This window comes from Passer domesticus, chromosome 7 (assembly GCF_036417665.1).
Source record: "Passer domesticus isolate bPasDom1 chromosome 7, bPasDom1.hap1, whole genome shotgun sequence".
NCBI lineage: Eukaryota > Metazoa > Chordata > Aves > Passeriformes > Passeridae > Passer > Passer domesticus.
Genome location: NC_087480.1, coordinates 55642752 through 55667061, shown reverse-complemented (window position 1 = coordinate 55667061; position 24310 = coordinate 55642752). Strand labels below are relative to the sequence as shown.

The 24310-nt window shown below is 38.7% G+C and overlaps 1 protein-coding gene across 7 annotated transcripts in view; it reads left to right on the top strand.

Annotated features, from left to right (window-relative positions):
• Positions 1-24310, top strand: part of LOC135305308 (BEN domain-containing protein 5-like) — an 876852-nt gene that overhangs the window by 336846 nt on the left and 515696 nt on the right. For all 7 annotated transcript variants that reach the window (XM_064428810.1, XM_064428809.1, XM_064428808.1 and 4 more), the window contains one exon: positions 13588-13804. In XM_064428810.1, the coding sequence (XP_064284880.1) occupies positions 13588-13804 (217 nt within the window). The remainder of the gene's footprint in view (positions 1-13587; positions 13805-24310) is intronic.

Below are 24310 nucleotides of genomic sequence, written 5' to 3'. Positions count from 1 at the left end.
TTCAGTGAAAACACCATACATTTTATCTTCAGTATTGCAAGGTTAAATTTCCTAAGATGCTGGCCATAATAGATAACACACACCTGTGTTTGGATACACATCCCTGTGCCTTCTGGTCCCCTTTAAAGACCAGAGGGACAATGTTTAATACATGGTATTGCCTGGAAAAGCAACAGATAAGAAATTGCGACTCCTACTTGAAAGCCTTTAAGTATTTAATGTTACACAACCTAAATTTTCACCATTTGTGTGTTTAAACTGAGAACTGTGTATATTATTTTTCAAGTACTCTTAAAAAATTTCCTACACGTATTTTGACAAATGTCCTGTCATTCTCCTGGAAATACACAATATATGGAGCATTTTGAAGATGATTTGCTTATAAAAGTTTTTGTATCCCATATGTTGCTTTCTCTTATTTTCTCTTATTTAAGCATAAATATTACAGCTTCTTGACACTGTTTGGAAGGTTTTTAGATGCTTTGTTTCAACACCTCATCCTTACTGCAGTAAAGACTGCTGTTTTTAACAAAAGTGCCAGTCCTATAAATCCTTACTTGTCCAAAATGGAAGACAATATTTGGACCAAACCTTTAGAAATATGAAATAGATGAGTTCCTGGGAGAAATGTAAAATCATCCCCAGAAAACCTTACATCAAATATAAATAAAATGCAGTAATAGTCCTGGTGGCTTTCCTGTAGCTGCTAATGTTTTTATGCAGGGTGGTGTAACATGGTGAAGGTAAGGCTAACTCATCATGGTGATGTAGGGTCAAAACCTGTAAGAAACTGTGGAGCATTACTGCTACTTGCTAATATTTCCTTTGGAAAACAGAAAGACAAAGTGGATGGAATTGATCGTATTTTGCTTTACATAAAGTTTTCACATTCTTCCATGTATGACTTCATGGTTAAATTGTATTTTACAGTTGTTGGTGCTGATCAATTCAGGAAATACTGAGAAACATAGAAGGCTACCCCATCATCTTGGGTTCTTTTCTGTTTTCCTTTTTATCACTGGAATCTGTGACTAAGACTTTCTTTTAGGGTTTTCTCTGCCCACTTTTTCCTCATCTGGAATCTAGGAGCACCACATATATTTCACTAGGAATCTGTGGTGATTGTTCTGGACTAGCAACTAGTGCATCATCTGCTTAGATTGTCTCATTGATTGGGCCCTGGAAGTGCAAACATTTGAACAATGATTTTAAGAGTAACCTCTCTGGAGCCTTACAGTGTGTGCCTAGAAATCATTGGAGGCATGGTTTTTACAGGTACATGTCTGTCACTTGGAACTCAAACTGTCTGTCATAAACCTCCATACCTCTTCCCAGAGCTTCCTGAAGATTTACCATTTAGCTCAGAGAAACTTTGAGGGGTGAAGAGCAAGGAGGCTCTCCTCTTTTTTGATGACATTTCCTGAGAGCACAGAAAAAAATGTTTTTGTTGACCAGATATCAAGTTCTGCACTGCATTGGTGATCACGGGCTTGTAGACAACTATCTGATATACAACTCACCCCATCCTCTCCCAGGGTATCAGCCTCCCTGCTGACCTGGGAGCAGCGTGTGCATTCTCTCACCATGTTTTATAACAGCCTAAAGAGAAAGGAAGAGTGTCTAGAACTTTGTCAGCTGCAGGGGAATGTGAAGAGTCTTTCAAGGCTAAATAAAACTTGGTGTAATTTAACAAAATGTATCCTGCATTTCCCTTCCCTTTGCCATCATGTCTAGTTATATTGCAGAAGAGGGTAAAGGAGGTAATGCTCTTGTAGTCTAAACAAACTCAGCACGGTGAAATGGGGCAGTACTTTTAAATATGCATAAGGATTGCAGTTGCTCCATTTTGTGACACTGACTGTTCAGGTAGAGGCAAAAAAAAAAACAAAGCAACAAACCACAGAGTTTTCCCAAAATGAATATTTTTTAAAGGGCTATCAAGAAAAATGATGCTGTAACTATTATTGTGAAAAATTGGAGTGGCCTGGGTGATATCACGCATACAGTTTGGAAAAACAAGATTAGCGTAACACACCATTTTTCAATTTCTCCTGTCTCCAACAGTTCCAACCATTGCAGCATCTCATTTTTTTAACTTTGTGTCTGGGATGAGAAATCCCATGTGTGTTCAATGGTTTCTGACTGCCTGGGCCCCCTGCTCCCAGCTTCTTCCCTCTGCTCACATGTTTCCATGTGTACTGTAAATGAGGAGAGACTGAGAGAGCTCCAAGAGAGCAGGATGCTTAGTCCCCTTAGATCAATACTGCTCTGGGGGTCAGCAGCTAGGAATGTTGGAAAAGAGGGAAGGAGGGAATTGTCTTTTATTTCCCCTGCAGACAGAGCACCTTTGCATTGGGTTCATCTCTGTTACCTGGCGAAGAAAGCCTGCTTAGGTTATTTCTGAACCAGCACCAGCGGGCAAAAAACCAATATGAATAAGATGGCAAAGGATTTGTGGAGCAAGAAAATATTAGAATTTTTTTTCCCCTCACTAAAATAAGGATTTTCTTCTCTAGGTGGCCATCCAGGTGGTGTTTTCCTTAGAGCTGGGCTCGGTGGGGAGAGGGATCAAGGTCAGCATGTGCTGGAGTTGGGAGGCCCAGGGTGTTTGCAAAGCAGTAGCCCCTGGTCTGTGAGCCAGAGTATTGAAGTCCTGTTTCATTCATTTTCATCTTTCAAAGAAAGGGCTTGCCATGTTTGTTGCTCCCTTCTGACAGGGAAAACCAAGGCTTTTCCTTCCAGGCTTCTTTTTTTTTTTTCTTCTCTGCTGTGTGTTTAATGTGATAGCTCTGAGTGCTGTCTCCAGAAGGGAAAACTAAAGGACACAAAAGGCAGGGCTTCCCAGCACAACGCGCGTTTAGCCCTGAAAATGCAGTTTTGCCATTGCTAACAGGCCACATGCTGGCACAGGGGATAAATGGGAGACCTACAGCCTCTCCTTGTAGAAGAGAAATGCAAGCACCCTTGGAGATGGGTACTCTGCAACACTCTCAAGAGTAGGAGGATGTTATAAAGTAGTTTTTCAACAGAGGGAGGTGAAGGGAGGGAATTTGAAGGAGCTTACAGAGGAGCATGAAGAATAAAATTTGTGTACGTGCAAGAAGTGTAGCCTGGGGAAGAAATAAAAATTTTTCAATGCTGAATTTAAATTATTTTGCTCTCATGTCTTGTACATGTTTTAAAATTATGTGTTTTCATGCAAAGAAATCAGGAGATTCTACAGCATAAGTCAATCTCTATAGCAAACAAGGAGGTACCTATCTTAGACCTGCTCTTTTCTGGGAATAAAGATGAGGCACTATCAGAGATTGAAAAGATGGAGCAAATTGATTAATTAAAAAGTAGTAAATCATCAGTCCCACATGATTTATGTATAAAAGAATTCTGAGGAAGATTAGGAATGAATTAGCTGAACTGCTAACAAAGATATGCACTCTCATTAAAACCTATCTCTTTTCCAGAGGGTTGGCAAGTATCTGGAATTTATCCTATATTTAGACCAGTAAGCATTACATCTGCACATTGCAAATGGCCGAAACAGGAATTTAAAAGGGAATAATAAAACACCTGGAAGATCATGATGTGAGAGACTTTAATGAGAACATCTTCAGCAAAGGAAAACCACGTCTCACTACATTGCTCAGAACTCTGTGAATGTGCCCATAAAAAGGAATTAGAATGATCATCCTGGACCAGACCAAAATTCCCTCTAGCCCAGCATCCTGCCTCTGTCAGTGCCCTTTCACAACCACACAGGAAAGAGAGGGGAATAAAAAGAGTTAGATAACCCTTTTCCCCTGGACTTGATTGACAGCAGCAAAGGCCATGTCTGGATTTAAGGGGGTCATCTGCTGACATGCTGACATCATCCCTTTCCCAGAAACCAGTCCTGAACTCACTGGTGCTCAGAGAGAGAATTTCCCCCACCAACACAAAGGAATGGGTGGTAAAATAAACAATGCTAGACCACCCTTTTCAGTCCTCCTGAAAAGGATCAAAGAGGACTCCAACAGGTTGGATGTTCAGAGTAGCAACAACCAGCTCCTGAGGTATGACTGTACCAGCAGGATTTTCATCTAGTGAGGCCACTGTGTCGTTTTGTTGGCTCTTCATTCCTCCAGCCAAGCATTTCCTGGCAGACCACACCTAGAGCTTCTGCTGGCCACAGCCCTGGGTGCTCTGCAGTCCAAGGTGCTCTCACCCACGTTCCCCTCAGCTCTCACCCCTCTGCTGACTCGTTTTGTTGTTTCAACCCTTGGAAAAGTAAACACGGTGCTGAGAACAAGGCACAGGCTCCCAGTTCTTAAAAGGGGCTTAAACAGCTTCTGGGACTAGCATATCTTGCAGAAGGCTTTAAGACAAGACTCCTTTTTACCCCCCAACCCCTTTTTTTTTTTTTCTTTTGAGGTGTAACCTTTGTATTTTGCTGCTTTATATTCTTCCTGGGTTTACTCGCTTGCACAGCCGTTGATGTGGTCTTTTCCACATTTTCTCCTTGTGATGAAGTAACTACCTTTGTATCAGAAAAATATAATTTTACTGAGATTTATAGTTGCAGTATGTGCCAAAGAAAGGTGTTTCTGGCTTTCTCATCAACCTTTGCAGTTTATCTCCCTTTAGTTGCATTGGATGCCAAGGTGCACATTCCCCCTGGGAATTCCTGGGAAATTTTCCTTGCCTTTGGGTTTCAGCTCCCAGGCTTATGAGAGATGAGCTGCCTGACATAATGTATTTTGACTTTTTAAAAGCATGTGACAAAGTCTGTCACAAGACACTGCTGCAAAGGCTAAGTAGTCACATATGGTGACAGGGCAAGCATCCCCATAGATCAAAACCCGACAAGGAAACAAAAAGGCAGAGGGCTAAGTGGTCAGTTTTCATCCCACTAAAAGGCCAGCAGCTGTGTTTCTTAAAGTTAACTATCAGGTCACATGCTAAATATCCTTATTAATGATCCTGGGAGAGAGAGGTGAAGGATTAGGTGGTAACATTTACAAATGACGTGTAATTACTTAAGTAATTTAAGCCTGTAGCACACTGTTGCAAACTTCTGGGTGATCTTGCAAGAAGGCTCATTCCTGATAAATGAGAAGTTAGTCTGTGGAGGAAACCACACAAAAATGTTATCTTCTGACTGAAGGGAAAAACCCTGAACATTGCTGTTGGCAGTTCCACAGCAGAAGTCATTTGAGATGCTGTTATGGTAGAAAAAGTGAACAAGGTGCTAGAAGGCGTAAGAAATGGGGCATTAAAAATGAATTACTGAACTTGGTCTTCATTGTGTGTAGACAGATGAGAGGATAAAGCAAAATATTATGGGGAAGTTTCCCCAGCTAACAAAGTCTGATCCATGATGACAATTACCTGTTTTCTTTTGTCTTTATCCTGCTCATACATCATCTACTATCAGAGATGCACTGATCTTTATCAGGAATAATATACTTTGGGAAGGCAAAGGCTTCCAGAGGGTTTGAGATCTTGCTAAGGACAGTTCAGTATCAACCAAGCTACAATTGGCAAAAACCTCTTTCCTATCTGTTCTTCTTCCTTTGGTGGTTACTTAAAATTCACATCTAAATGATATAAATTAAAAATCTCAAGTTTGTATTTAGACTGTTGAGATTGTCAACATTTTAAACATGGATTTCAGAATTCATATGTTACTGAAAATCTTCTTCAAGTTGGGGCTCTTATGAGACTTATAAATTATTCTTGCATAGAGAAGTCACCTGAGACTAACCTAAATGAAGTTAACATAGATTTTAAAAATTATTCTTGCAGAAGAACAGGGAGTGGTGGGAATATATGAACAGATGGGAAAGGGAGAAGAGGAGACTGAAAAAAAGGCTAATTAGGTAATTGAGGCTAAGAGGCTATTAGAGATGACCCAGTGGTCCACTGGTAATGCAGTTCAGGGACTTGAATTTGGGATTGAGGTTGGTCCCTCATTCCCAGGCCAACACATGCTCCAAACATCATAAGGACTCAGTTTCACAGCCTGTATCATCCTGTAAGTATGTGTTTTCCAGTCAACATAATCTGGAGGGATTGTATGTCAGATTATAGTGGAGACAGGAAAGAATTGTGGAGTAAAATGCTGAATTTGGTCATGAAGGTGTTAAATTATTATGCAAATGGATAAATTGTTTGGTGAAATTATTTGGAATTCCTCTGAATTGTCTGTTGAAAAATAAAAATTGAAATAAATATGTTTTGAAGAGATTCTTAGTAAGAATTAACTATTTCTCACCAAGTGGCCTTTCCTAAAATTTGTCCAGGTCATGATTCTCTCAAGCATGATTTTTCTTTCCAGAGATAGTAGACAAAGCAAAGACCTAAAAGGGCATTTCTTTTAAGTCATCTCATTACCTTGTTCCTGGCCAATTTGTCCTAACCTACCTTTTTCTAATGCAGTCAGTGATACATATTCTTCTGGATTTTATTTGCTTATTTGCTCCCTGATGTCAGAATATGCAAACTGTATTCTGAAGTTGTCAGGAGCTTTGCTCTTTTGTGGCCAGAGAGTCTGGTATAGGTCAAAGCCAGGACAGGAATTGTGCTGAGGTGGAATGATTCTTGTCCTCACCTTTTTCTGGTACAACATTATTTATGCTGACTTTATTTTTTAAATTTTTCCACTCATTTGCAGCATTTGTGGCTACTCTTTCTCAGTTTCTTAAAAATCTTTTTGTATTTCTTTTCTACACTGCAAATTTGGGAACTACAGTGGTGTGTCACTCCCTTACTTCCCTTGTTCCTTACTCAGTGATTCTTATCACAAATTACAGTATTTTTAAATTTTTATTTTTAGTCTGTATTTGTTTTTTCCCTCCTGGTAGCTGCATTTCAGGACATAAATGCTGCCCTGCATCCTTCTCTTGCACTCATGGTATCTTCAGAGGATCACAACGCATGCATGGCTAACTGATATTTTTGTGGAAAGTTGGCTTTTCTCCTTCTCCTTCTTTTTTGTCATTTACAAACACTGCATAAAGATATTTCTATTGAAACAATCCATGGCTAGAATACCTGTGGTCAGTAGGCAAATCATATTTTGACCGAAGGAAAAATCAGCACCATTCATTATCCCTGCAGTTTAAAAGAGAGTTTCTGTGGAATAATTGCAGTGTTGGAACTGCTGCTTCAGAGGAAAGTCACTGCAGTTTGAGATTTAGCAACTGGACAGAATAAACAAAAGATGGAGGGGGCAGTGTGGCTTTGGCTCTGAAGGTAGGCAGGAGGGAGGAAGAAATGGAATTGGCTGCTTGTGCACTGGAAATCCCACTTGTACCCGCTGCTGGCAGATTTTGGATTTTGCTATCAGCTGACAGCTGCTCTCAGACATACTGAAGTGTTTTGTCAAAAGACTGAAAAATTTTGACCTTTGTGGACAAGTTTCATGTTCAGGGGAGGCAGACGTGTGAGAAGTAATAGAAGGCATTGAATGAAGCCTCCTCCCACAAAACCAAATTGAGGTTTGGAGAAGCTGAAACACCACTTTTCTCTGTTTGAAGGACTGAGTGTTGCTCTGTCTCATATGAAATTTCTTAAAATTAATTCAGTCATTAAAAAAAATTGTTTCTTGCCAGTTTACACTTTATCAGCCTTCCCTTTCATTCTCCTAATTCTGGCAAGCTGAAGGATGATGACTTCATTTCTGCCAGCAGAACCTGGGGACAGGTTTTAGCATTGCTTCATATCCTGCAATCATGACCCTTCCCTGCTTCTTCCCTGGTTTGTCTCTCAAAAAGAAAAAAAAAAAAAACCCAACCAAAAAACCCCCCAAACCTTAATAAATTAATAGAATATTACAGAAAAAAAAGGTTAAAAATGCAACGTTTTCTCCTTGAAGTTGTGAAGAGACTTTACAAGCAATCTTTGTGCAGTTCATTATTATTTGACTTCCCTAACAGTTTGGATAGAGGTTGCTTAATTATTTCAATTAAAATGAAAGCTGCATGATGATGAGTAGAGTTTCTGATTTTTATTAAATTGAATTACACAATATTTTGATTTTTATACTTAAGAAGAAGAAACCAGGTACTGATAGAGGTGGAAAACCTTGAGGCCTTAAATTATGAAAATATTTCAGGAACATTGTAATACACAGTAGGAAGAAAAAAAGCAGGACTTGTTTTGCAGTGTCTGAAACTGAGTTAGCTGTGCCAAAACCCATTCAGTTGTCTGCAAAAATTATTTAACACCATCTGACATATTCACTGTCACTCCATGCTCTGTGAATCAAATATAAAATTATGTGCAAGAAAAAAACCCTACAAACTTATTTTGTCACAAGTAAGCTAAGAATTTTGAAGATGGTCAGCTCCACTTGTCAACAAGAATAAGCAAGAAGAAAAATAATGGCTTAGACTAACAGGGAAAGAAGTCAGGAAGAAAAGGGCTGCCTTCCAGAAGAGGCGTTTGCAGCACAAGATTTACATCCTTAGATTTTGTCCAGAGTTTGTTGGATTTCTTGCGGTTAATAACTGGGGACATCCAGCTCTAGGACTAAAATCTAAGCACTGAGAAAGAGTAGCCAGATCTGGTATTTAGGACAACATCAGTAAATACCTGGAGGTTGTTTTTCAAAGTTGAATTAGAATCAAGTTTTGGGTCAATAGGCTTCATTTTGTCTGAGATTGTGACTCAGGCCCACCCCTTTGAGTTCTTTAGGCAGGCTTGGAAATTTGGGAATTTGTTCAGAATTATCCCTTCCTCTGCAAAGTGATGGCAATTGAAAATGCTCACCACAGTGTGTCACCACAGCTAATGCTGCACCACAACCTGAGCATTTGTCTACAAGTCAGATCCAGGAATTTTTCTTTTGGCCATTGATTTTTTTACAGCACCTGCAGTTTTTTGTTTTAGCTCCAAAGATCATCATCTTACTTTGAAGTCTCCTGACTGGGTTGTGTCTAACCCGATCCTGTGGAGGCAAGGGACTGAATAATTGCTTTATGAGTGCCATATTAAAAGCAGTCCAAAGACTATTTATGCTGCTCATTAAAGTCATTGGGAATTTGGCTGGGCCAGAGCTCCCTGCTTTGGTCATGCAGTAGGGAGAGGAAAGCATTCCAAAAATTGTTATTTTGTAATTACTTGTGCTGTGGTGCCACAAGAGGATTTGATTAACGCACTTCCATGTTTAAAACTTAGATTCCACAAAGCAGTACCATCAATACTTCCAGTGTTTGTCCTCCAAAGCATTGATTAACTCCCAAATTTCAAATGAAGAAAAGCAGAAAGTAGCAGAAAAAAAACAACAAAAAACCAAACCAAAACAAAAAAAAACGCCAAAACCCCAAAACTGCATGACAGAGAATAAAAAGTTTGATTTTAAAGCCAAAATTTTTAGAATTGAAGTTAAAATTGTAGTATAGAGTATGGAATATATAAAATTAGAAGCATAGTTAGGATAAAGTTTTTGAAGTTCTGAATTATACCTCTTGCTGCCTCTTGCAGTACCAAGGAGTAAATCTTGGGGTCTCTGAAGTCATCAGGTTTTTGATACTGGATAAGAACTACAATTTTAATTTTTCCTTTTTGTAAACTGACAGATTTGATCCTACTTCAAACTACTAATACAGAGCAAATGTCCAGACTGCAAACTGCACTGCTGCAAACACAGGAACAGGAAAGCTCATGCACACTCACACTTGGAGCAACAAATCCACTGGATTGGGTGTGCTGCCTTGTCAGACAGGAGAAGAAGACACTCAAAGGCTCAAGCTTTTGGCACTGGATGGCTAGCACCAAAATAGAGAGAAACTCTCCCTTTCTGTGTCTCCTTCTTGCTTGGACAAAAAGAGTTTTGTGTTTATCTTTAAGACTAGGCATTCTGAATTTGTGTCAAACTGATGTATGGTATCAAGCTTCATTTCTTGAAATACATCTAGAAAACAGACTGGAAATGAGTTGTTTGCACGTTATTCTCTGTGGCTGTGCTTGGAATGGGGGTGGTTCTCCTTTAAATAACCACTCAGGAGCCCAGAGATCCAGGCAGTTGTGCATCAATTCGCAGGATGCATTGCTGAGTGTGAGCTGCCTGGAAATGCAAAGGGACAAATCAGAGCACTGAGGTTTCCACCATCATTTTGCTTTCCTGCCTCTAACTACAAATCAGCTTCATTGTGACTCACAGCTAAGAAGTTGGTGCATTTCTGCAGATCCATGATAAGATATTTTTCTTTAGTAAGAAATGCAGTTAGACTCTGCATTCTGAATCTGTTCCTGCCAGGCCCTAGATGCATTAGTATTCCACTGGCAGCTGCCTGTAGGTAGGAATATTGTTTTTGTCCATAACCAGAGGGAACAATCAGACTAAGCCGTTCCCCAGCTATAAACCAGCCAAAGTAATTGGGTTTAATTTTAATTTTTGTAATAGCTTTAAATTAATAGGAGCAGCTGCTGCCACAGTGTGTGGGTGTCCTTTTCCAGAAGGCATAGAACAAAAAAGGGAAAGAGTAAACAATAGTGTGTCTAGGACACAAAGGTTAATTCAAGAACTGAGCAATGTCTTTTCGTTATCAAAAACTCAGTTGGTGATATCTAGCACTTTGTCTCTTTTCTTTCCTTTTCTTTCCCTTTTTTCTTTTCTTCTTTAATTCCCTGATAAGATCTCAATCTGATTAAGCTCCTGTGTGTAAAGATGTGTTGTTGGTATCTAAATGCTAACTCTCTTTCTCTGTATGACTCACAAATAGATTAGCAGTGACAAAGTGCTAGGAGAGATAAAAATAGATTAGCAGTGACAGGAGTACTATTATAATTATTTTTGGAAGATATGGTTTGAATTAAGAGTTTGGGCACTTTTTGCCCTGAGAGGGTGAATTTAAACCTAGGAACTGAGGATGGTTTCTGCTGTTGTGTCAGACACCAGATAGTGAAATGTCAATACCAGATGTCCTAGACATCAAGATTAGCCATAATAGCCAAATGCAGCCATAAAGTGATGTGTCAAAGTGGATAATAAAACAGATGCTTAGCTTTTATAATGAAGGGGAAAGGGAATGAAATATCAAAAGTGCCTTTAATGCATTAACAAAGTTGTCTTCAACTTGCTTAAAAGTAGAAAGTTATTGAACCAAGGAGAACTATGTGTCATTTAAACATTAACTATCAGCAGATGAATTTCAATTAGCATTAGCCTTTATAAAATCCTGAATTTCCTCCTCTTGGTCTCATTTTACATGAAATTTTTATAGCAGAAAGTGAGGCTTGTCCTTTATTATTTTCCCCATGCTAATTTGGAAACAAATAAAGTTCAACAACTCAGCAACACACTGTTTAAACTTGCATTATGGTTTGAGGACTGGGAGCTGGAATACATTTACCCACTGCCATATCATCTGCTTGATTTGAGATCAAATGAGGGATGTCCTATAGCACTCCAGAGTAAGGGAGAATGATAGAAATATGTTAAGATACTGAAGAAAATCATTAGGTAATAGGGCTGCATGCAGATGGCTGGTGGTATTTTTTCCCCTACTGACACTTTTAAAAAAAGAATAAAAGGTTTGGTTTTCTGTCTTTTATATTTGTGTGTTAAATAGAATTTGCAGATCTTAGTGATGAGCGAATGTCTTATTTAAAAAAAAGAAAAAAAAAATCAAATCATAGATTTCATTAGTTTGGAAAAGTCTTTTAATATCATTGAGTCAAAATTTATCCTGGCACTGCCAATGCTGCCCCTAACACACATCCCCAGGTGCCACATCTACACATCCTTTAAATACCTCCAGGGATGGTGGCTCTATCACATGCCCAGACAGCCTCTTCCAACGCTTGACAACCCTTCCATTGAAGAAATATTTCCTAATATCCAATCTAAATTCGAGGTGTGGCCCCACAGTGCCCAGGACAGGGGGACAGTCACTGCCCTGCTCCTGCTGCCACACCACTGCTGGCACAAGCCAGGTGCCACTGGCCTCCCTGCCCACCTGGGCACAGCTGGCTCGTGTTCAGTCATGATGGTGAAGGAAGTTATTGAGGTCCTGAATGTTCAAGAAGCAGGGCATTAAAAAGGGCAGGTAAATTCTTTTTCTGAGTGTAATTAACTGCATCACTGGTTCTTTATTTTACTTTCTCAAGAAGAACTCAATTCCTTTCTGTTTCTCTTTGTAGATCCTGAGTCTTGCTGGTCAGACTCGTTAACTGCTGCTAATTGGCAAGCATGTACCTGTGTATAATGAGTGGGTTTTGTCCTCTACTTCATATTAGCAATGAGAGGCCAAAACTGAGGCTCTGCAGCAGGCCAGCTTCTCGGAATGATTACAAAGACACACATTACTGGTGCTATGTCTGTAAATCTTGTTATGCTTTTCCCTCACCATGATCCCAGTTTAGCTGAGATCTGCTTCAATCATTGGATAAGACCTGTTTATAAGATTGTGTAATTGAATCAGGTAAAGTCTGCAGGACCATAGCATTTTGTTGCCAAACATGACTGGTAAGTTACTTACATCAAATTACAGGTGCATGGCATGATTGGAGACTATTCCTGTCTGAATGAAGCTGGAAATTCCACCTAAGAAATGAACAAAGCATACAAACAGAAATAATAAACATCTCTCATCCATAGAATGAGTTTTTGTCCCACCTTTGAAATATTACTTATTTCTCTTGAAAAGTAAGAAAATAATTGGAGTTGTGTGAGAGATTTCAAGCAGATATTTGTTATTCCTCAAAGAGATACCACCTTGATAACAATGACATGTCTTTATTATAATTATTTATCATCACGTATATTCATTTCTATCTTGTCAGATAAACCAGAAATGTTGAGGAGAGCAGCAGTCCAATTTAACAGTCCAAATATTCTTTTCTCCTTTGCTTTCTATTTTAAGACCTGATTATTTTCCATTCCTGAAGTTTTCTTGTACGATTTTTAGGATGTTTGTTGTTTGTTTGTTTTTTAACCTCAAGAATTTATCTTTTGTTCCATTCATTGGCTAGATGTTGATATGTATCCTGACTATTAAGGGAATATATATATATATAGATATAGATATATGGAAAGGTGTTCTTAATTTCAGTAATAGTTTTGTCAGTGTTGCCTTATACTGACATTCTTTCATTAGCTGTGCCTCCTCTCTGTGCTGGTGAGTTGAACCTGTGAGAAAGGGTGTAGGTTTGGCTGGAGCCATCTATGAGTTATGAATGGTGTGAGGTGGCAGCAGCTTGGTAGTGAAGTGGAGGATATTTGGGCAGCCTGGACATCCTTTTCGCTTTGTGGGAATGGGTTTTCCTGGTTCTGTGATGCTCTCCCTGCTGTGGTGACTCTGCCAGCCTGGGCACCCAGGCAGAGCTGCAGTCCCTCTGGTGGCAGTGGCACTGGAGCTGTCACAGCCCTGGTCTGCACAGGTGCTCCCAAACACAGGCTCTGGGATCTCCTTGCCAGCTCCTGAGCTGCTCAAGCTGCTGCATTTCATTTACTTTGGAGGGAATCTGAATCTCACACAGGTCAGATCTCTTATGTCCCTGTCGACATGCATCAATTAATACATATTGAGATTCCTATGGTGGCATAAAACTTGGAGGAAAAAACTAACTTACAGACATGGTTTTTTGTTTGTTTTTGTTTTTCAGGCAAAGAATCCCCTCCAAAAATGTGTATTACTACCGCTGCCCAGACCACAGGAAGAACTATGTCATGTCCTTTGCTTTTTGCTTTGACCGAGAGGACGACACTTACCAGTTTGCCTACTGCTACCCCTACACCTACACCCGCCTTCAGCACTACCTGGACAACCTCCAGAGGAGGAACATGGACTACTTCTGCAGGGAATTGCTGGGGCTCAGCGTGGTAAGTACCAGCAGGCTTCCTTATGGGTGTCTATCTACCCTTAAATACCTCCAGAGTATCATTCATCATCCTTGCTAAAGCACCCACACACACATATTTGTTTTCTTGCTATCAATGACAAAGGAGGAAGTGTATGTGCATGGTGGAATATAGGCAAATGCTAATATAATTTCACATAAAATAATTCCTTTGCGAGAGTCAAGGCAATGCTAGATTCCTGTGTAGGATTAGTTCACCTCTAAAGACATTAAAAGATGAAACTGAAACAGCTTTATTGGAGAAATGTGATTTTTAGAGTACTCTGACCATTTGTCTTTCTGGAAATGCTTTTCTGTTCAGAAAGAAATATGGGGTTTTTGACCCAGAAGACAATTTTTCTTGATAAAATAATGCAAAACATGCACAAACCAGCTCTTTTCTTTTATCTTAAAAATTCGTGCTTTGGTCATTGCAATTAGAAGGGATTTAGTGGTCTCTGTGTAGATCCTAATGGCCACATAAAATGAAGTGTCATAGTTCTTCTGGAGCAGGAAGGAGAGTTAATGGTAAGACTGAACTTCTGTTCACTTTGTTATAATCTTCCTCTGAAATGTTGCCTGTCCAGGGGATTTGGCAAGCATGAGTCAGCCACTCCCATGTCAACTCAGAAATCATCAGATTAAAAAATAATAGCTCAAATCTCTTTTCTCTTTTTTTTTTTTAAACTTTTGCTTTCTCATACTTTATAATGCACTTGTACCACACTCTTAATCTTTTCTCTGAGATTTGATTTGGTCAAAACTTGTAGTGTGTGTTTCAGAATCAGAAAGCTGTGAAGGCTGCTGATCCCAGCAGCAGGGGCTTTGAAAAGAAACCCAGCATATATTGTGAGCATCAAAATGAAATCATATTTATACCCTGCACTGAAACAAATAAAAGACTTCCACCATTAAAGCAGGCCATTGAGATTCCAATGGTGGCATAAAACTTGGAGAAAAAAATTAACTTACAGACAAGAGTAAAAAACAGAATTAAAAAAAATAAGTACTTTTTTAACCCTTTTTGTAGGTTAAGTACAGGTTTTGTTCTAAAGATGACTACTGCATATCCATGAACCGGCATTAATTATTAATCATTCCAATTAGGGGGACAAACAATTATAAGGGAAAGGGGTATTAAAAAATAGAAAAGTAAAATCTGCAGAGGCTGGGCGGAAAGAGCACTATCATCTTAATGTGTGTAGGGCTTTAATTATTAATCTTAGAGGACAGAGCTGTCATTAATTCTATAATGAAACTGAATTTGTTTCCTTTCACTCTGAAACTAGTGTATAAACAGTCACATTTGCATATTCATCAAACCTCTGATCTGACTGATTAAAACACAGAGATTGAAGGATTTGTCTTTTATCTGCATTTTGACAGAGCTATACTCTTAAATCTTGTTAACATTGTGTTACCAGTAGTTGCTAAATATTATTTTTCATATTTCAGCACACTAAACAAACAGATGCCACTCAAAATGTGGCAGGAAATGTGCTGTGTATAAGTCCTGCTTTTATATCTATATGTACACACACAGTATGTTTTGCAGAAATTGATATGGTAACATTTTGCAGCTCCCCAAGCTGTATAAAAAAGCTTCTGAATCAGGCTCATGCTGTAATCTTTGTGAGCAACATTACAATCTCAGAGCATTTCTGGCTTTTCTCCACACACAACTGTCCTAGAACAGCTTGGTAATTTAATGTCTTTGCTGAGCTTGAATAGACAATTTCCATAAGTTCTCTGCGAGTTAAATATTTTAACATAGAGCTTTGTTGCTATCATACATCTTTAAATGGTGAAAAACAGGATCCTTCATTCTTCAGTGCACAGTGCTCCATAAAAGCAGAAGCTGGCTGTACTTTGGAGAATTGCGTGCCATATAGGATGGATTTAGAGCTAAGAAAGAGAGCTCTGTCCCTGCCCTGGCCCCTTATGTAAGATAAGAGGAATCAGATTGGCATAAAGAGGCCCTCAGAAGCTCTATTCCTGGCCAAGGGACGATACCCCTGGCAGCACATGGGGAAAGGTATTTTAAAGGTGCCATCTGAGGACAAACCCTGGATTCCTCATGCTGGGCACGGGGCTGGGGAGGGAGAGCATGGAAGGGGAAGGCTGCAGCACATCTGTCGAGCTGCCACGCAGCTGCTGGTCCCCTCGGGTTCATTCCAGGGGAATTTCACAGCCCCCTCCTGCAGTCTGTGATTGGGAGGATGGGGAAGTGTTTGAAACAATTTCACTTCTCCTGGATTATGTGGTTTTGAGCTGTGTTTCTTGGAGAAGGCAGAAGGTTTGGGATTTTTTTCTTTGTTGTGGAAAAGTAAAACTCGAGTCACAAGAAGCCATGCCTAGAGGATTACTCCTGGAGGCTTTCTGAGTGCACATTTTGCTGCATGTAATGTTTTCAAGGCAATCTAATTTCTAATCTAATTTCATATCTTCTCTAAAGAAAGTACTCTGCCTCCGTTAACTCCTGAAATACTATCACTAATTCTATGAAAATTGAAAGTGAAATATTGGTATGGGACGTGTAATTGTCATTAGGATGGAGAATGACAAAATGGATCAGAGCCAAATGGCAAAGTTTCCCATTCCTATTTAAATGGATAACTCAGCTGTACAATTTCTGACCTTTTAATGTTTATATTCTTTACTTCTGAGAGCTATCCCACATTCTAGATGTGCCAAATGTTCTTGAAAATAGTCTCTCCTGCAAGTGAGCTGAGATGGCCACCCAGGTACCATTTAAACTGCTATTTTCATTCTGCTGTTATTGGCCTTGGATAACTTCAGAAATTCTTTGGTTTGCCCCAACAGATCAGAAGTTCAAAATCTGTGAACACTCTTAAATTGTGGAATTACTTTTTTGCCTATTATTGGTGTCTCTCTTCTCAGCAAATACTATGCAATATTTCACAGCATAACATAATTTAAAACAATTTTTATATTTCTGTGAAAATATAAGCACAGGCACATTTTACATTTACAGTACCTATTTTATGATACTTATTCAGTCTCATGTGCAATAGCTATGTGTGTAGCTTTATAACCAATTTTGAAGACTTGGCAAAATTTTGGAATCTGTTGTCATTTGAAGTTGGTAGTTCAAATTCCTGTGTGTGCTTGAAGTGTGTGGACAATTGATGAGACCTGTACCTCCACCAGTATTCCACGGAAATGTATAATAAATTAAATGAGTTTTGGACAGCCTGGCTCAACTCCTACAGCCCACTTTACAAATTGACACTGGCTGGGCATTATTTTCATTACTCACTCCAAAGAGAACCTGGATTAATGAGAGCCAGATAATTCCTTTCACTCCATTAGGTAATGGTGCTTCCAAATTACACTTGAGGAGAATTGTGACTGCACATACAAACCACGAGCCTCAAAGGGACCTGCACAGTACACAGAGACTGGAATATGGAATTCTGTTAAATTAAATATTAAACACACATATTTTAAAACAAGAAGGCAATATGTCTAATGTAAGGCTCTGTAAATGAGCCGATCTCTTAAGTCAGGTATGGAACACTCAGACTGGAACAGAGAGTGCTTCCTCCTGACTCCACACTGCTTTGGGCTGTGCTTTTAATTTACATGAGTTACTCCTGATTCATGCTGGTACCAGATAGAAGCAGAATGATGCCCTAAGACTGTGAAACTGCACACCAGATGTCACATTGCCGCTTCGTTGACCAAATTTCCTTTATTTACTGTCTAAATGACTTCGTACCCCAGTAAAAATACTTGATCGGTTCTACTGTTTTCTACTGGTCCATTTTTAACTGCTCAGTTATGAACGTTTTAAAGCATGAAGCAAAGAAAATAGGCAGTTTTTCTAAGGTTAAAATTCCCATTTCTGCATTCAACTCTGGGTTATGTAATAACAGCTCTCTAAAAGAAAAGTATACTCTTGGTCTTTGGAAAAAATAGAAGTTACAGGCTTCTGTGTAATGTAATGTACCTCTGAAATCCTGTTGGTGTCAGATACTGTATTTTCCAATGGATTTGACTGTAACTAGGTTGAAATGTCATGTAAATGTAATTTGTGGCAATTTACTTGGCCTGAAAAAGGCCACAGAAATCGTGCTTAGGAAAAGTAAATCCCCTTTCTCATTTCTCAGTAGTTTAAAAGTGCAGCTATGTATATGTTCAGGACACATAATCTTTAAGCAGTAGTGTATTTTTTACTCCTATAGTGCTGCTGTTCCCAAAACATTCGTAATGTGGATGTCATCCCAATGCTGTATGTGAGATTTTAAATGTTCCTACAGCTATTTTCTTAGCTGGATTGGATATCAGCAGAAGCAGAGTTAGACCTAAAAATAACCCCACCAGCACTTCTTTCCAAAATAAAATATGATTTATAGCATATAATAGCACAGTGTGCTACCAGGGAAATTATATAAATAACATGAAAAATTACAGGGGACTATTCTATACCATCAGTTTTAAGGAAAATGTCTTTGTTACAATTTAAAGAGAGTTCTGGGAGATAACCTGGCCTGTGGGAATCACAGAGTAGGATGGATAGGTGAGATGATGTTACTATTGAATGTTGCCCTCTGTCTGTAAGATATATACAAGGGCTCATGGTAAAACGAAGAAATAGTTTGGTGTAAGTTGGCAGCAATATATAGTTTTGGAGAAAAACAAACAATAAAATAATAATTTGCAGTTAATATCATGCAAGGTTGCTAAATACATAAGCTGGTTATTTCTTAAATTACAGAAAGAACACTGTTTGATAAAGTAAAATAATTTCTAGGGATTTGTATTAACTGCTCTTTATCTAATTATGAGTAAAAAAATCTTAAATTATGAAGAAGGATGCAAATCTTAAGTCCATTTTGAAGCTCACATTTTATAGCTACCATTCTCCATGTAATAAAAAAATCTTGAAAAAAACACTTGACCAAAAAGAAGCTTTGAGCACAAAAAGCCCACTGAGGTAAGAAATCATCTGAAGAAAAAAAATGTTATGATCCATTTTATTAAGAAGAAACTTCCTGAAAGAAATGACAGTAAATGAATTGTGTGTGGCAAAGGTAGTCTATGCAAACTGTTTTCATGCACAGGTCCCAAGCTTCACCCTTTCATCTTGTAGCCACTCAGTGAAACCTTTGGAAAGTCAGTGACTTTTCTGAAGTTTTCACTGGACTTTTTGTAACGGTTCAGGCTGGCCTTTTGCTTCATGGCTCTTCCCATTTCCAAGGCAGACTCTTCATCTCACCTTTACTCCACACTCGTCCTTCATCTGGCTTGCCCTTTCTTTACCTCAGATCTAACCTTCCCCTTTCTTTCCATTTAGTTTATACTCTCCCAAGCTAGCTAGAAGAAAGAAGCTATGGTATTTGTTTTCTGCTCTTATGTTACTTATCCTGCTTTGTTCTTTCCTATTCATTCCCCTTATCTCTTTGAGTTGTGAAGGGCAAATCCAAAATAGCTGTGAGGTCTTTTAAATACCAGGTCTGCACAAGGTAGTAATGTTCTCCTCTATACACTCAATATCCCCACCTCAGTGCCATTTCACATGACTTAATATCCTGCTCTAGGACTTGTCTTCCTTGTCCTTCTGTCTTTTGTGTTCTCTATTTGCTCCATCCGTTAATATGTACTCCTGCATTTCCAGAAATGCTGGAATAATATGTTCCTTGTCCAGGCTTCAACTCAGAAAGGGAACACTAATGATCTAATCAGATGTCCTGAAATGGCTGAACTCACAGCCAGGTGCAGGAAGGCATTTGAGGGTCTGTTTCCTTTTCTTATGGCAATGGCAAATTTCAAGTAAAAGGCAAGTTTTACTCATTCCTGTCCTCAGCATTTTCTCCTACTTGGCTGAGTGCCACAAAGCTCCATGGGGTAACCTTAATCCCAGTGGGAAACCTACTGGTTTTGTCCAAACAGAGAATTCAACCTCAGATCTAGGCAGTTGCTTTTAGTTAGTGCAACCTAAGCTTCTGGGGACATGAAGAACCTATTTTTGCTTTCCATGTTCAGTGCTTACTAGAATCCCAGTTTTTTAGTTGGTGCTTGGGAAATAACATGGCACAAGCAATTAATATAATCTCATAAAAACCCCTCAGTCTGAGGCCCTGTGTGTACACCAACATAAAGCTTTATCATGGTTCTAAAATCTCTTTAGTTGCCCTGCAGGCCATGAGTGTAGTTTGAGGGTATGTAGGGCCCTGAGAAAACCCTAGAATGCCTTCAGTCTTCTTGCACTTCCATTTCCAGAAATTTGTTTTCTCTGCTTTGCAGCACAGCACTAAGCAATAATTACCATGTTGATAGTGATGCTGGATGTACTCGCGTGGAGGGGAAATCGTGCTATGTGGAGCCATTAACTACATTTGCCCCGTAGCACTTCACTGCATTGACTCTGCTGGGATTTTGGCTGTGTTTGAGTTGGTTTCTGTTTAGATCTCCTGAGTGGTGACTGTGTAATGCATCTGTGGGGCTGGAGCAGTTTTTTAATCTTTATTCTTTGACTGTAGACCCAGAAGATGGTTGGCCTGGATCACATTACTTGTAGGGCTGAAACCTTGGGACTGAAGGCTTATTTAACAAAGTCTACTCAATCCAAATGATTTGGATTTATGCCTTTTAATTTAGCCAAAGAAAGAACTATTTATTGATTTAACTTTATACCAGCTCTAGAATGTAAGTATAATATATTAAAATCTCTAAATACCTCAGGCAAAATCTTGTTCACATAATTTATGTAAACTGAGCATTGTGGCTCCGATCCAGCAAAACACTTAAGTGTAGATTTAAACTTGTTAAATATGTTAAATAGACATGCTCAAGACACTGGCAGAGTTCATGACATCAAGTTTAATGTGTATAAAAAGTCCTTAAGCTCCAAGGTCAAAACAATCAGCACTTAGGCTTGGTGCCCTAATGTTTTGTTGTGAACTTCTACTACCACTATAACATGACTACAGGCAAAAAATAATAATAAAACCCCCCTTTTTGCACTTCTCTATAAATATGCTAAATGTCTGTGTGTAAAGTGAATCCCACGATTGCTCAGCAATCTTTATTTTTTTAGTACTGTATGAGTAAGGTTTGCATTTGAGGCCTTCTGCATAAGAGATTTGTGCTAATCCTGGAGTTCTTTGTCCTTGCCATACACATGTTCAGTAAGACTTCATCTCTTTTGTCCTTAAGCCTTGAAAGCTAAAAGCTAGCTCTAAGAAGACTTCTGCCTGTATGTCAGAAGGGATTTGGGGAGATATCATATAGAAATGAGAAAATAAAGACATAATAACATATTTTGATGCAGATTATAAGATAGTAGAGACCAAGGCAGTGTAGCTCATGTGGCCCCAGCTGGCTGAGTGCATCCTTACTGTTGACCCAAGTATTTCAAGATATGTACTTGAAGAGAGGAAGTAAGGCTCATGAAAATATAATACATACAAGGAAGCACTGCTGAGAGATATTATGTGTAGCCTGTGATTTGTGGTTGATTTCAGTGTGATTTTAATGACTTACTTTCCTATACTGTTAGCAAAGTATTTTTGAATCAAAGAATAGTGCAATGATGAAGCACATCAAACTTACATGTAAGGGAGGCTAGTACCATTCTTTGTTAAGACATCATGTTGCATTCAAATATATTTTATTTTAGAAGACTATGATATTCCTGGAAAAGACAAAAAAAGAGTGTTTTCATAGAAAATGTTGCTGCTGTTGAAGTGCTGCTATTATCCACAAATACTGAAAGCAATATTTATCTTTGTTTTGAAGACAAAATGACATACAAATAACATGAGGAGACAGAAGCTTTTTAATGTAAAGCAGTAGGTACTTAATTGAAATTGGTTTTTTCACTTCTTAGGAAATATAAGATACAGCTTAAAACCTTTTTAATACTCTTTAAAAGAGATCTTACATGGCAACCAGTCATATTGGTACATGAAAAGAACTGCAGTCTCTGATAAAGATCCTCTTTTTCATGTTTTCAAACAGCAGCTGAGCACCATACTGTGGCAGCAGAGAACAATCTGAGAAAATGAACACGAATTGAAAAGGCCCCAGTTTCATGACATTTCCAGTGGGAAAAAAAAAGAGCAAGCCTTAGGTCCACAGTCAAATATTTTCACTCAGAATTCCCTAGAATTGTGAACATACCTTTCTACAGAAAGTGTGTTTTTCTGAACCACCTTATCTGATGTTCTAATAAACGTGTGACATGGAGGATGACAAAGGAGAGGTACCATCCATTTCAGGAGTTTTCATGAGTATACATGAAAGAAAAATCTGGTTTAGAAATAATTTTCCTCCCATTTATTTTTAATTTCTCATTAATTGCATCCAATTTTGCACTTAGTCCTAATTACTTAAAATTTAAGATGACTATTACTTTCTCAAAATCTGAAAATGTCAGGATTTTGTAATACATACTTTTTTTCTCCTGCATTATGGTGGTTTATAATAAGGCATTAATATACATAATTCTATTTTTAATCAGCTTCTTAATTCATTAGTAACAGCTGCATATTGTTAAATGTTGTTTGTTTTTCTCCCCCCCCCCTTTTTAAAAACATCTATGTTGCTTAGAATTAAAATATTAACTAGTCTTTCCATATTTATGAATGCTGCACTGTTCTCAGCATGGAATAAGGGAAAAATCTCATGCCTGTCTTTAAAGAAAACTTTTTTTTTTAAACTTTTTCTCTGACAGCCTCCAAAATATTGCATAAATATCAGTAAGTTAAGGTTCATAACATTCTTCTGACTGCAGTGTCATTTTATGGGAAAGGAGACTATTGCAGAAACCCGGGCTGCTTGGAAGCAGCCTGTGGGAAAGCCTTTGGTGTTCATTTTGAGAGGTCAGCCATAGCAACCAGATAATTTAGATGGAGCTCAGGGCGGGATCGAGTCCTCCAGTCCTAGTCAGGACCCTGGACAGCGCAGCCCATCGGGCTTTCCGAGGCGCTCCCAGCACCTTTTCGCATTCACTTCACACAAACTTCTCTTTTCAGAGCGCCTGATGCACAAAACTGAGCCCCAACTTCTGACAATTACACCCCAAAAATAAGTTTAGTGCTTTGGAAACCTGGCCCTATTTTTGTAGCTGCTGAGCCCCTCAAATCATGCCGTGGTTTTCAGGAAAAGAGCTAGAAATGCAGTCTGCTATTTTGCACAGTTTATGTGATTCAAAACCTCAAGTCTGTTTTTCTTATTTGCCTTCTGAGAATGAAAAATAGCCTGTAATGTGTTATGTCTGATGGGAAATTTATAGGAATGTCAGAGATGACTGATTAAGGGCACTTTATAGATTAACAGATGATGACTAAAACAGAGGTTGATGGCACTGTGGTGAAAAAAGAGGAGATATTTTGGCAATACAGTGAGATCCATCAAGACTTGTCTGAGACCTAGACATAGATATTAATCCAAACAATGAATATTTCAAAGTCTGAAAGGTACTATGTAGAACAAGAATAGTGTTGCTGCACACAACAGAGTGCTCAGCAGCATTGCATCTTCTTTGTCTCCTGTGAGTGGATATAATATACTCTCCTTCTTGCCTTACTCTGTCTTCCTCTCTAAAGCTTAAGGAAATGGTCCAAATCTTTGTAAGGTCTAGGTAATCGAGTTATCACCATAAATTACTTTGCTATCTTCTATGTGGGGACCATCTATCTGTTACAGGAATTAATGATGTAGAGGTTCCTAGAAAATTTATAAAAGGTTTTGGGGTGGGTTGTTTCTTGTTTTGGTTTTTCCTTTAAATTTTAGTGGCCTCTTTATGGAGAGTCCATACAATTTATGTCCTTGCTCTCAAGGGAGCAAACTGCTCAGAATGTGAACTCAGGAAAACAGAATATGTGTTCCAAAGGGGTACCTTACTGCTGTTGTAATCATCCTTACAAGATACTGTGGCAGCACCAGATTTGCCTTCAGCTCCAGCTGATTTTGAAATCCTTCAGAGCTTTAGGAATAAAACTGCACATATCCTCTAGATTTCTTTTATAGAAATAGATAAGGTTTTGTAACAGCAAATAACACTGCAGAGCTGAACAAAATTGTCCTCCTATAAGTGAGACTTGGATGCACTCAGACCAAATAAGATTGTAGACTCATACTACACAGACTCATAGGAAAACAGAGGAAAAGGTATTATATTCCCCATGGTCAAACAGAATTCTTGTCCATCATGGCTGAAACTCCCATTAGCCATGGCAACCAGGGAGGGAAACACACAGCAACAGATAACATCTAATTTAATGCTGACAAAGAGGTGGGATGCATTGATCTGTTTGGAAGAAAACTTCATTCTTTTTCATTCCTATAATTCAGATTTTCTCATTACTGGACACAGATGGCAAAATATAATTTTATTAACTATGACCATTTGTTTTGTGGTTCATCAATTAAATTGCAGAGATTACAGAGACTGGTTCATGCCAGCCATTAACAGAAACAAGTTAGTAGCTAGAGCTATACTGCAAATGGCTATAGATGT